The following is a 12,990-nucleotide window of genomic DNA, read 5'->3' as shown; positions in this document are numbered from 1 at the left end:
GCAGGGCGGCTGGCGGGCCACCTGCACCGGGGAGCGGGCGGACCGCGGACCCGCACTCTGGAAACGGCAGACTGAGTCCGTGAGCCGGGAGCGTGCACCACCAAGCATCTCACGGAGCTCCGGAGCTCCGGTGTGCTCACTGGATCGAGGCTGAGACCGGGAGCTCCGGGAGCGTCCGCGGGGCGGCTGGCGGCTGGAGGGCCACCTGCACGGGGGAGCAGGCGGACTCGCGGTCAGCACCCGTGAGACACCAGACTGAGACGGGGAGCTCCGGGAGCCCGCGCGGGGCGGCTGGCGGCGGGCGGGGTTGGAAACACAAAGGACAGAGACGTGCCGGCCCTGGAAGTGAGGGCTGGGACGCCGGGTGTGGGGCGCACAGCCCGGGATGCTGCAGGGTTGAGCAGCACCAACAGAAACAGAGTTAAAGTGGCCAGAACATCAGTGGAGAACGATCCGCGATCCCTCTGTTCTGAGACAGAGGCTGAATTTCAGCCGCTGCTGCTCTCTCAGAAGAGGCATAGCAAACCGCCAGGGAAAGCCGCCAGAGAACAAAAGCCCGGAAATACCGGCTCACAGGGTGCCCATCCCCATCCCCCCTCGCAAGGGACACAGAGACTCTACCCAAACAGGGTTTTCTGAGTACCTGCAGGCAGGCCCCTCCCCCAGAAGGCAGGCTGAAAAATCAAGAAGCCCACAACCCGGAGCGCCTGAGTGGCGCAGTCACCAAGCACCTGTCTTCGGATTAGGGTGTGATCACAACGCTCCGTAAGGAGTCCTTCATCGGGCTTCTCCACCGGGAACCTGCTTCTTCCTCTCCCACTCCTCTGCTTGGGTTCCCTTTCTTGCTGACTGTCTCTCTCTCTCTCAAATAAATAAATAAACTCTTTAAGGAAGAAGCCCACATCCCTAAGATCTCTATAAAACAAGGGCGCACGGCCTGGGTCCCAGTCAACACTTGGGCTCTGGACAACCCTGCAATCTCTCTTCATCAGAATGACGAGAAGGAGAAGTCCCCCCCAGCAAAGAAAAGATAATGAGTCTGTGGCCTCTGCCACAGAATTGGCCTCGGCCACAGAATTAATACATATGGATGTATCCCAATTATCAGAAATGGAATTCAGAGCAACAATGGTCAAGATGATGAGTAAACTTGAAAAAAGCATCAGAGAAAGCGTTGCTGAGAATATAGAATCCCTAAGGGCAGAAATGAGAGCGAATCTGACAGAAATTAAAAATTCTATGAGCCAAATGCAGTCAAAACTAGAGGCTCTGACGGCCAGGGTCACCGAGGCAGAGGAACGCGTTAGCGAATTGGAGGATGGGTTAGTAGAAGAAAAAACGAAAATAGAAGCTGGTCTTAAAAAAATCCACGCCCACGAATGTAGATTACGGGAGATTACTGACTCTATGAAACGATCCAATGTCAGAATCATCGGCATCCCTGAAGGGGTGGAGAAAAACAGAGGTCTAGAAGAGATATTTGAACAAATTGTAGCTGAAAACTTCCCTAATCTAGCAAGGGAAACAAGCATTCGTGTCCAAGAGGCAGAGAGGACCCCATCCAAGCTCAACCAGGACAAACCTACGCCACGGCATGTCATAGTGCAATTCGCAAATATTAGATCCAAGGATACAGTATTGAAAGCGGCCAGGGCAAAGAAATTTCTCACGTACCAAGGCAAAGGTATCAGGATTACGTCAGACCTGTCTACAGAGACCTGGAATGAGAGAAAGGCTTGGGGGGGCATTTTTAAAGCTCTTTCAGAGAAAAACATGCAGCCAAGGATCCTTTATCCAGCAAAGCTGTCATTCAGAATTGATGGAGAAATAAAGACGTTCCAAAATCGCCAATCATTAACCAATTTCGTAACCACGAAACCAGCCCTACAGGAGATATTAAGGGGGGCTCTATAAAGGTAAAAAGGCCCCAAGAGTGATACAGAGCAGCAAGTCACAACCGATACAAAGACTTTAAAGAGAAATGGCATCATTAAAATCATATCTGTCAATAATCTCTATCAATCTAAATGGCTTAAACTCTCCCATAAAACGCCACAGGGTTGCAGATTGGATAAAAAGACATGACCCATCCATTTGCTGTCTACAAGAGACTCATTTTGAACCCAAAGATGCATTCAGACTTAGAGTAAGGGGATGGAGTACCATCTTCCACGCAAATGGACCTCAAAAGAAAGCTGGAGTAGCAATTCTCATATCAGATAGACTGGATTTTAAACTAGAGGCCATAGAGAGAGATACAGAAGGGCACTATATTATTCTTAAAGGAAGTATTCAACAAGTGGATATGACAATTATTAATATATATGCCCCCAACAGGGGAGCAGCAAGATACACAAGCCAACTCTTAACCAAAATAAAGAGACATATAGATAAGAACACAGTAATAGTAGGGGACCTCAACACCCCACTATCAGAAATAGACAGAACACCCTGGCAAAAACTAAGCAAAGAATCAAAGGCTTTGAATGCCATACTCGACGAGTTGGACCTCATAGATATATATAGAACACTACACCCCAGAACCAAAGAATACTCATTCTATTCAAATGCCCATGGAACATTCTCAAGAATAGATCATGCTCTGGGACACAAAACAGGTCTCAGCCAATACCAAAAGATTGAAATTATCCCCTGCATATTCTCAGACCACAACGCTCTGAAATTGGAACTCAACCACAAGGAAAAACCTGGAAGAAACTCAAACACTTGGAGGCTAAGAACCATCCTGCTCAAGAATGACTCGATAAACCAGGAAATCAAAAAACAAATTAAACAATTTATGGAGACCAACGAGAATGAATACACAACGGTCCAAAACCTATGGGATACTGCAAAGGCAGTCCTAAGGGGGAAATACATAGCCATCCAAGCCTCACTCAAAAGAATAGAAAAATCTAAAATGCAGTTTCTATATTCTCACCTCAAGAAACTGGAACAGCAACAGAGGGACAGGCCTAACCCACTGACAAGGAAGGAGTTGACCAAGATTAGAGCAGAAATCAATGAATTAGAGACCAGAACCACAGTAGAGCAGATCAACAGGACTAGAAGCTGGTTCTTTGAGAGAATCCATAAAATTGATAGACCACTGGCAAAACTTGTCCAAAAACAAAGAGAAAGGACTGAGATTATTAAAATTATGACTGAAAAGGGAGAGGTCACGACCAGCACCATTGAAATTGCAAGGATTATTAGAAACTTTTATCAACAGCTATATGCCAAAAAACTAAACAATCTGGAAGAGATGGAGGCCTTCCTGGAAACCTATAAACTACCAAGACTGAAACAGGAAGAAATAGATTTCTTAAATAGGCCAATTAACTATGAAGAAATTGAGTCAGTGATAAACAACCTTCCAAATAATAAAACTCCAGGCCCAGACGGTTTTCCTGGGGAATTCTACCAAACATTCAAAGAAGAAATAATACCTATTCTCCTAAAGCTATTTCAAAAAATAGAAACAGAAGGAAAGCTACCAAACTCATTCTATGAGGCTAATATTACCTTGATCCCCAAACCAGGCAAAGACCCCCTCAAAAAGGAGAATTACAGACCGATTTCTCTAATGAATATGGATGCCAAAATCCTCAACAAGATCCTTGCTAATAGAATCCAACAGTACATTAAAAGGATTATCCATCATGACCAAGTGGGATTCATACCTGGGATGCAAGCATGGTTCAACACTCGCAAATCAATCAATGTGATACATCATATCAACAAGAAAAGACTCAAGAACCATATGATCCTCTCAATTGATGCAGAAAAAGCATTTGACAAAATACAGCATCCTTTCCTGATTAAAACCCTTCAGAGTGTAGGAATAGAGGGTACATTTCTCAATCTCATAAAAGCCATCTATGAAAAGCCTACTGCAAGCATTATTCTCAATGGGGAAAAGCTGGAAGCCTTTCCCTTAAGATCAGGAACACGACAAGGATGCCCACTCTCGCCACTATTATTCAACATAGTACTAGAAGTCCTTGCAACAGCAATCAGAAGACAAAAAGGGATCAAAGGTATCCAAATCGGCAAAGAAGAAGTCAAACTGTCTCTCTTTGCAGATGACATGATACTCTATATGGAAAACCCAAAGGAATCCACTCCCAAACTATTAGAAGTTATAGAACAATTCAGTAAGGTGGCAGGATACAAAATCAATGCCCAGAAATCAGTTGCATTTCTATACACGAATAACGAGACTGAAGAAAGAGAAATTAGGGAATCCATCCCATTTACAATAACACCAAAAACCATGCGTTACCTTGGAATTAACTTAACCAGAGACGTAAAGGACCTATATGCTAGAAACTATAGATCACTTTTGAAAGATATTGAGGAAGACATAAAAAGATGGAAAAATATTCCATGCTCATGGATTGGAAGAATTAACATAGTTAAAATGTCCATACTACCCAGAGCAATCTACACTTTCAATGCTATCCCGATCAAAATACCGAGGACATTTTTCAAAGAACTGGAACAAATAGTCCTTAAATTTGTATGGAACCAGAAAAGGCCCCGAATCTCCAAGGAACTGTTGAAAAGGAAAAACAAAGCTGGGGGCATCACAATGCCGGATTTCGAGCTGTACTACAAAGCTGTGATCACAAAGACAGCATGGTACTGGCACAAAAACAGACACATCGACCAATGGAACAGAATAGAGAACCCAGAAATGGACCCTCGGCTCTTTGGGCAACTAATCTTTGATAAAGCAGGAAAAAACATCCGGTGGAAAAAAGACAGTCTCTTCAATAAATGGTGCTGGGAAAATTGGACAGCTACATGCAAAAGAATGAAACTTGACCACTCTCTCACACCATACACAAAAATAAACTCCAAATGGATGAAAGACCTCAATGTGAGACAGGAATCCATCAAAATTCTAGAGGAGAACATAGGCAACAACTTCTATGACATCGGCCAGAGCAACCTTTTTCACGACACATCTCCAAAGGCAAGAGAAATAAAAGATAAAATGAACTTATGGGACTTTATCAGGATAAAGAGCTTCTGCACAGCCAAGGAAACAGTCAAAAAAACTAAGAGACAGCCCACGGAATGGGAGAATATATTTGCAAAGGACACCACAGATAAAGGACTGGTATCCAAGATCTACAAAGAACTTCTCAAACTCAATACACGAGAAACAAATAAACAAATCATAAAATGGGCAGAAGATATGAACAGACACTTTTCCAATGAAGACATACAAATGGCTAACAGACACATGAAAAAATGTTCAAAATCATTAGCCATCAGGGAAATTCAAATCAAAACCACACTGAGATACCACCTTACGCCAGTTAGAATGGCAAAGATAGACAAGGCAAGAAACAACAATTGTTGGAGAGGATGTGGAGAAAGGGGATCCCTCCTACATTGTTGGTGGGAATGCAAGTTGGTACAGCCACTCTGGAAAACAGTGTGGAGGTCCCTTAAAAAGTTAAAAATTGAACTACCCTATGACCCAGCCATTGCACTACTGGGTGTTTACCCCAAAGATACAGACGTAGTAAAGAGAAGGGCCATATGCACCCCAATGTTCATAGCTGCATTGTCCACAATAGCCAAATCATGGAAGGAGCCGAGATGCCCTTCAACAGATGACTGGATTAAGAAGCTGTGGTCCATATATACAATGGAATATTACTCAGCTATCAGAAAGAACGAATTCTCAACATTTGCTGCAACATGGACGGCACTGGAGGAGATAATGCTAAGTGAAATAAGTCAAGCAGAGAAAGACAATTATCATATGATTTCTCTCATCTATGGAACATAAGAACTAGGAGGATCGGTAGGGGAAGAAAGGGATAAAGAAAAGGGGGGTAATCAGAGGGGGGAATGAAACATGAGAGACTATGGTGTGAGAGGCAAACTGAGGACTTCAGAGGGGAGGGGGTGGGGGAAGGGGATAGCCTGGTGATGGGTAGTAGTTAGGGCACGTATTGCATGGTGCACTGGGTGTTATACGCAACTAATGAAGCATCAAACTTTACATCGGAATCTGGGATGTACTGTATGGTGATTAACACAATATAATAAAATAAAATTAAAAAAAAACTATTATTAGAAATTATAACCAGCAATTTTATGTCAAAAATTAAGCTATCTGGAAGATATGGGTACATTCCTGGACACTTGTAAACTGCCAAGCCTGAAAGAGGAAGAAATAAACAATCTAAACAGACCAATAACCATCAAGGAAATTTAAGCAGTCATCAAAAACCTCTCAAACAATGAGTCCTGGGCCAGGTGGCTTCCCAGGGGAATTATACCAAACACTTAAGGCATAAATCATACCTATTCTACTGAAGCTGTTTCCAAAAAATAGGAATGGAAGAAAAACTTCAAAACTGTCTATCAGGCTTGCATTACCCTGATCCCAAAACCACATAAGAGCATCAACATAAAGGAGAATTACAGACCAATATCACTGATGCACATGAATGCCCAAATCCTCAACAAGACAGTAGCCAATAAGATCTAGAAGTACATTAAAAGCATTATCCATCACACCCAGGTGGGTTTTATTCCTGGGATGCAAGAGTCTCAATCTTCACAAGTCAAGCAATGTGATAGAGCACATTAATAAAGAAGGCACCATATGGTACTCTCCATTGATGCAGAAAATTGTTTGAGAAATACAGACAGTGTCTTTTCCTGATCAAAACTCTCCACAGTGGAGGGATAGAGGGAGCATTCCTCAATATCATAAAAAGTCATTTATGAAAAGCCCACCATGAAAATCATTCTCAATGGGGAAAAGCTAATAGCTTTCCCTTAAGAATAGGAACAACACAGGATGTCCACTCTCACCACTATTGTTCAACATAGTAGTAGAAGTCCTAGACACAGGAATGACAGAAGAAAAAGAAATGAAAGGCATTCAAATTGGCAAAGAAGAAGTCAAACTCTCTTCCCAGATTACATGATACTTTATGTGGAAAACCTGAGAGACTCTACCCCCAAATTACTGGGACTCATACAGCAATTCAGCAACGTGACAGAATACAAAATAAATGCACTGAAATGAGTTGCCTTTCTATACATGAAAACATGCCTGAAGAATGAGAAATTAAAGAATTAATCCCATTTATACTTATACCAAAAAGGAAAAGATGCGTAGGAATAACCCTAACTAAAGAGGTAAAGGATTTGTACTCTAGAAACTACAGAACATTTATGAAAGAAATAGAGGAAGACACAAAGATTTGGACATATATTCCTTTCTCATGGATTGGAAAAATAAATATCATGAAATTGTCTATGCTGCCCAGAGCAATCTACACATTCAATGCAAGCCCTATCAAAATACCATTGGCTTTTCTCACAGAGCTGGCACAAACAATCCTAAAATTTGTATGAACCAGGAAAGTCCCTGAATTGCCAGAGGAAAATTGAAAAAGGAAACGAAATCTGGGGGCATCACAATGCCTGACTTCAAACTATATTACAAAAGTGTGATCAAAAAGACAGCATGATATTGGCACAAAAAGAGACACATAGATCAATGGAAAAGAATAGAGATCCCAGAAATGGAACTTCAACTCTATCATCAACTAATCTTTGACAAAGTAGGAAAGAATATCCAATCGAAAGAAGAGAGTTTCTTCAATAAATGGCGCTGGTAATATTGGACAGCCACATGCAGAAGAATGAATCTGGACCATTTTCTTACACCATACACAAAGATAAACCCAAAGTGAATGAAAGACTTCAATTTGAGACAGGAATCCATCAACATCCTAGAGGAGAATTTGGGCAGTAATATCTTTAACATTAGCCACAGTGACTTGTTTCAAGATACTTCCCTAAAGGCAAGGGAAACAAAAGGAAAATGATTATTGGGATTTCATCAACTTAAAACCTTCTGCACAGCAAAGGAACTAGTCAACAAAACTAAGAGGTAACACATAAAATGGGAGGAGATATTTGTAAATGACATTATGGATAAAACACTAGTATCCAAGATCTCTAAAGAACTTCTCTAACTCAAGAGCCCCAAAACAGATAATCCTATCAAAAATGCACAGAAAACATGAACAGACACTTCTTCAAAGAAGACAGAGAAATGGCTGACAGACACATGAAAATATGTTCAATGTCACTAGCTTTCAGGGAAATACAAATCAAAACCACAATGAGATACCACCTTAACCTAGTTAGAATGGGCAAAATTAACAAGAGAGGAGATAACAAATGTTGTTGAGATTGTGTAGAAAGGGGAACTCTCCTACCCTGATAGTGGGAATGCAAGGTGCTACAGCCTCTCTGGAAAACAGTATGGAGGTTGCTGAAGATGTTAAAAATACAGCTACTTTACAATTGAGCAATTGAACTGCTATGTATTTACCCAAAAGGTACAGATGTAGGAAAAAGAAGAGGCATATGCACCACAATGTTCATAGCATCAATGTCTGCAATAGCTACACTGTGGAAGGAACTGAGATGTGCTTTGACAGATGACTGGATAGGGAAGACTTGGCTCATATATACAAGGTAAGATTACTCAGCCATCAGAAAGGATGAATACCCACCATTTGCATCGACATGGATGGAACTGGAGGGGATTATGCTATGTGAAATAAGTAGAGCAGTGAAAGACAATGATCATATGGTTTCACTCATATGTATAACATAAGGAATAGTACAGAAGACCAAAGTGGAAGGGAGGTGAAACTGAATGAAAAGAAACCAGAGAGGAGACAAACTGTGAAATACTCTGGACTCATGGAAAGAAACTGAAGATTACAGAATTTAGGGGTTGGGGTATGGCATAACAGGGTGATGGATATTACAGAGGGTGCCCGTGGTGATGGTCACTGAGTGTTATACACAACTAAGTAACTGTTGAACACTACATCAAAAACTAATGCTGTATTATATGTTGCCCAACTGAGCATAATAAAAAAATAAATAAATAAGGACAAAGGAGAAACAAAAACAAAACAACCAAAAAAAAAAGAAAGACATTCTTCAAAAGTTAACTGAAAATAATATTTCCCCCTTAGCACATATTCTAATACTTTTTACGTGTCAAAAACTGCTAACATAATATAACAAAAAAACTGCATTATATATCTAGAGATTGTTTTAAACAAAATGTCATGTGAAATCATAGGAAAAAGAATAAGGCACAAATTATTCTTCTGAACAAAAACTGCTATTTTGTAAAATAATGATTCAATGACTCTCTCATTTAGAGTATGAGAATATCATGATTTTGACATCCTTTTGTTGTTGTTGTTGTTCAATAGGTCGTTTTTCATTTGTGCATCCCTTTCTTCAGCAGTCTTTGCAGAGCATCCTTCACTTCTTTGTTCCTTAGGGTGTAGGATGACAGGGTTCAATAATCGTGTGACCAAAGTGTAGAAGAAGGTTAAGGCCTTGCCATAATTCAAAGCAAAATGGCTCTTAGGGTCTGCGTAAACTATGGCCACTGTCCCATAAAACATGAAGACCACAGTAAGGTGGGAAGAACAGGTGGCAATGGCTTTTTTCCTTCCCTCCTCTGACTGGAGTTTCCCCAAGGCTCGAGCTATGTAGCTATAAGAAGTCAGGATCATTCCCACTGGCATGATGGTGAAAAGGTAAGCAGAGATGGTAATTTGCCACTCAATGGCAGAGGTTTCTCCACATGCCAGGCGTAGGAAGGCAGGCCCTTCACAAAGAAAATTATCCAGGTGGTGATGAGTGCAAACAGGAAGCTGGAATGTGATGGGAGATTGGATTACAGATTCCATCAGGCCAGACATCCAGCCGATTATCACCAGTTTCCAACAGAACCGATGATGCATGATGATGGTATAGCACAGGGGCTGGCAAATAGCAACATACCAGTCAAAGGCCATCACCACCCACACGCCACCTTCTGTTGCACCAAGACAGAGCAACACAGAGAGTTGAATGACACAGCCTGTGTAAGTGATGCTCTTGTCTGGCCCCCATAAGTTGGACAACATCTGAGGCACAGCAGTTGCAGTGAAGCAGAGATCCAAGAAGGAAAGATTGCTAAGAAAGAAGTACATGGGAGTGTAGAGACGAGGGTCCACACGAGAGAGCAAGATAATGGTTGAGTTGGAGAGGATGATCATGGTGTACACGATGATCACTGTCCAGAAAAGAACCATTTCTAGATGGGGCCATTCAGTGAAGCCGAGAAGGATGAAGCCGACTTGGAAACTGTTGTTTGTCATTGCTCTTGCTTTTGACATTGGGGTTTGGACATAATTGTCAGTAAGATTTTTTGAATGAATTTCACAGAAAGGTTATACTGCAACCATTATTACTTTCCCAGGTGGTCTTGGGACATGAATGTTTGGATAATTTTCCTTGTATCATAGTGGTGGTATACAATCTCTCCTCCATACGTTTGCAGTTTTTATACAAAAGTAGTGTTAATAAGACTCTGATGAGGAACATAAAAACAAGATAAATGTAGCTAAAATTGAATCTCCTTACAACTTAGATCCCACTGGTAAATACCTGAAACATGCGGAGTGGGACATTCCAAGGAACTCATGGCTGCTTTAATGTTGATGTTCCATTGGAGACTAAAAGCAAACTTATCTTAACAATAACCAGACCTCCAAGATCCTGTAGACTTTAGCGTACAGAAATCCTTAGAATCTTACATGATCCTCTATCTCCACTCCCTCCACAAACTTAAAAATATGTAATTATTCACTTCTCACAATGGCAAGTGCAGCTCTTTCTGCCCAAGGGTCCTGTCACCTTTTGCAGTATACAGCATCTCAAGAATTCTTTCTTGACCATTTCACTCGATGGGCCCCCATCAATATTACCTGTGAATTCTTCTCTGTGATGTAATCACAGCATTCCCAATGAATACCCTTATGCAATTAACATAGATCATATTCATGTTCTTCCCATATTTTACTTTAAGCTACATATGCAGTATCTCTTTAGAATATTTGGAATGAAATGTTGCATACAAATAATCCTCATACATTGCATGGTTTTATTTTTTAAATTAATTTATTTTATTTTTTTATTTTATTTATTTTTTAATGTTTTTTTATTATATTATGTTAGTCACCATACAGTACATCCGTGGTTTCTGATGCAAGGTTCGATGATTCATTAGTTGCGTACAACACCCAGTGCACCATGTAACATGTGCCCTCCTTACTACCCATCACCAGTCTATCCCATTCCCCCAAACCCCTCCCCTCTGAAGCCCTCAGTTTGTTTCTCAGAGTCAATATGAGTTTTTTGGTGAGGTAATTAAGAATATGAGAAATGGAGATTATCCCAGAAACAAAGCCCTTCTGCTCTAAATATAGACTCTAAACAGTGTGACTTTGAACATAAATCAACTTATGAGTGTCTGAAGAACCACCTTGGGATAGAAAACAGACCAGATTTAAATGAAACCAAGGTTGTTTAACCTTAACTAAATTCACTTAAATTTCTTTAAGTAAACAAGTTTAAAAATTGTAACTATGAGATATAGATAAGTCAATTTGGCAAATTTACAGAGACACTACTTGTGTGTGTGTTGTGACATACAAATTATACAATAAATATACAGCATGGAATTATTAATAATGAATAGCAAATAATTATGATATGCATATCTTAAAATACATATTTTTCCATAAAGTTCCACAGAAATTAGCATAGGTTCCCTTCACAACTAGGGAAATGTTATGCCTTCTGAATTTACAGAACTCCGACCTTTTATTTCTTTATATTGTAATTATTCCATCTTAAAAAAGGCATTACCTGCATTACCTCTTAATTATAGGAAACAAACTGAGGGCTGCTGGAGGAGAGGCTGGTGGGGGGGCTGGGGTAACTGGGTGAAGGGCATTAAGGGAGACCCTTGATGTAATGAGCCCTGGGTGTTCATTGTAACTGATGATTCACTAAACTCTACTTCTGAAGATAGTAATACACTGTATGTTAATTAATTGATTTTAAATAAATTAAAAAATGGCATTACCTGTTTGGAAAGCAGATTAGTGGCAGAATTGGCCAAAATAAGCCAGCTGATGAGTCACTTGTGAACTTTCCTGCCTTGAGATCTTCTCGTAGGCTCCCTCATTCCGAGTGACTACCCAGTTAAATATATGGCACGGTGTGGGCATTAAAAGATAGGCAGAACAAGTATGAACCCCCTTGTCCATTTAGGAAAAAAAAATAGGAGCACTGTGGGGACTGGTATTCTCAGAAGGTCCCTGGGGATCTGTCTCTGAAGGTAATTAGCTCTCAGTCCCAAAATGTTACAGAGGTATAGACAATGAAAAACACGCTTCCCTGGTTTTCAGTAAATGAACTGAGACAACACATTAACTGTTTTCAGTAGGCTGTTTTAAAGTGATCCTCAATGACTTAATTAAGCAATTTGTTAATTATATATCCTATAAGTTTTGCCACTCTTTATTTATTCATTCTACAAATATTCACTGAGTGGCTGTTGGGTGACCATTGCTGTATGGGTTTTTAGTCATATAATTGGCACAAAGAAAAATCAGAAAGAATTAAGATAATACTCGTTATCTGTCTGATATTAATTGCATGTGCTTTTTTTTTTTTTTACAAAAATAGTCAGAAGGCAATGCAATGTTGGGTATCAAAGATATACAGGACTGTTAAACTGTTCATTAATTGTTCTATTAAAGCTGCCTACAATATATGAACGTCTTAAATACATTTTAAAACCAATTTCTGAATAAAATTCAATAATACCTTTACATCAAAAACCAGGGATGTACTATACAGTGACTAACATAATATAATTAAAAAATATTAAAAAATTCAATAATACCTTAAAAATAGCAACGTATTACTGTAAAGTACAAAACATTTAGCTTTAGGCCACAACATATATCAAAAGTAAAAAGTAGTGAAGCAATAAAATAGGAAAACATAATAAAATCATATTAGGAAGTAACAACATGATATATAAATATTTAAACTTGTTTGCTTTAAAAA

General features: G+C 40.0%; 1 protein-coding gene across 1 annotated transcript; it reads right to left on the bottom strand.

Moving 5' to 3' along the window:
• Window positions 1–9,245: 9,245 nt before the first annotated feature.
• LOC100469896 (olfactory receptor 15) lies at window positions 9,246–10,226 on the bottom strand. Its single transcript, XM_002930560.4, has one exon. The coding sequence runs from the start codon at window positions 10,224–10,226 to the stop codon at window positions 9,246–9,248; it is 981 nt and encodes a 326-aa protein (XP_002930606.2).
• Window positions 10,227–12,990: the final 2,764 nt, after the last annotated feature.

This window comes from Ailuropoda melanoleuca, chromosome 3 (assembly GCF_002007445.2).
Source record: "Ailuropoda melanoleuca isolate Jingjing chromosome 3, ASM200744v2, whole genome shotgun sequence".
NCBI classification, from domain to species: Eukaryota; Metazoa; Chordata; class Mammalia; order Carnivora; family Ursidae; genus Ailuropoda; species Ailuropoda melanoleuca.
The sequence above is the reverse complement of the archived record's forward strand: the minus strand, read 5'-3'. Positions and strand labels throughout refer to the sequence as shown.

Coding starts and splice junctions, on each gene's coding strand:
- LOC100469896 (XM_002930560.4), bottom strand. CDS start 10,226: ATGACAAACAACAGTTTCCAAGTCGGCTTCATCCTTCTCGGCTTCACT.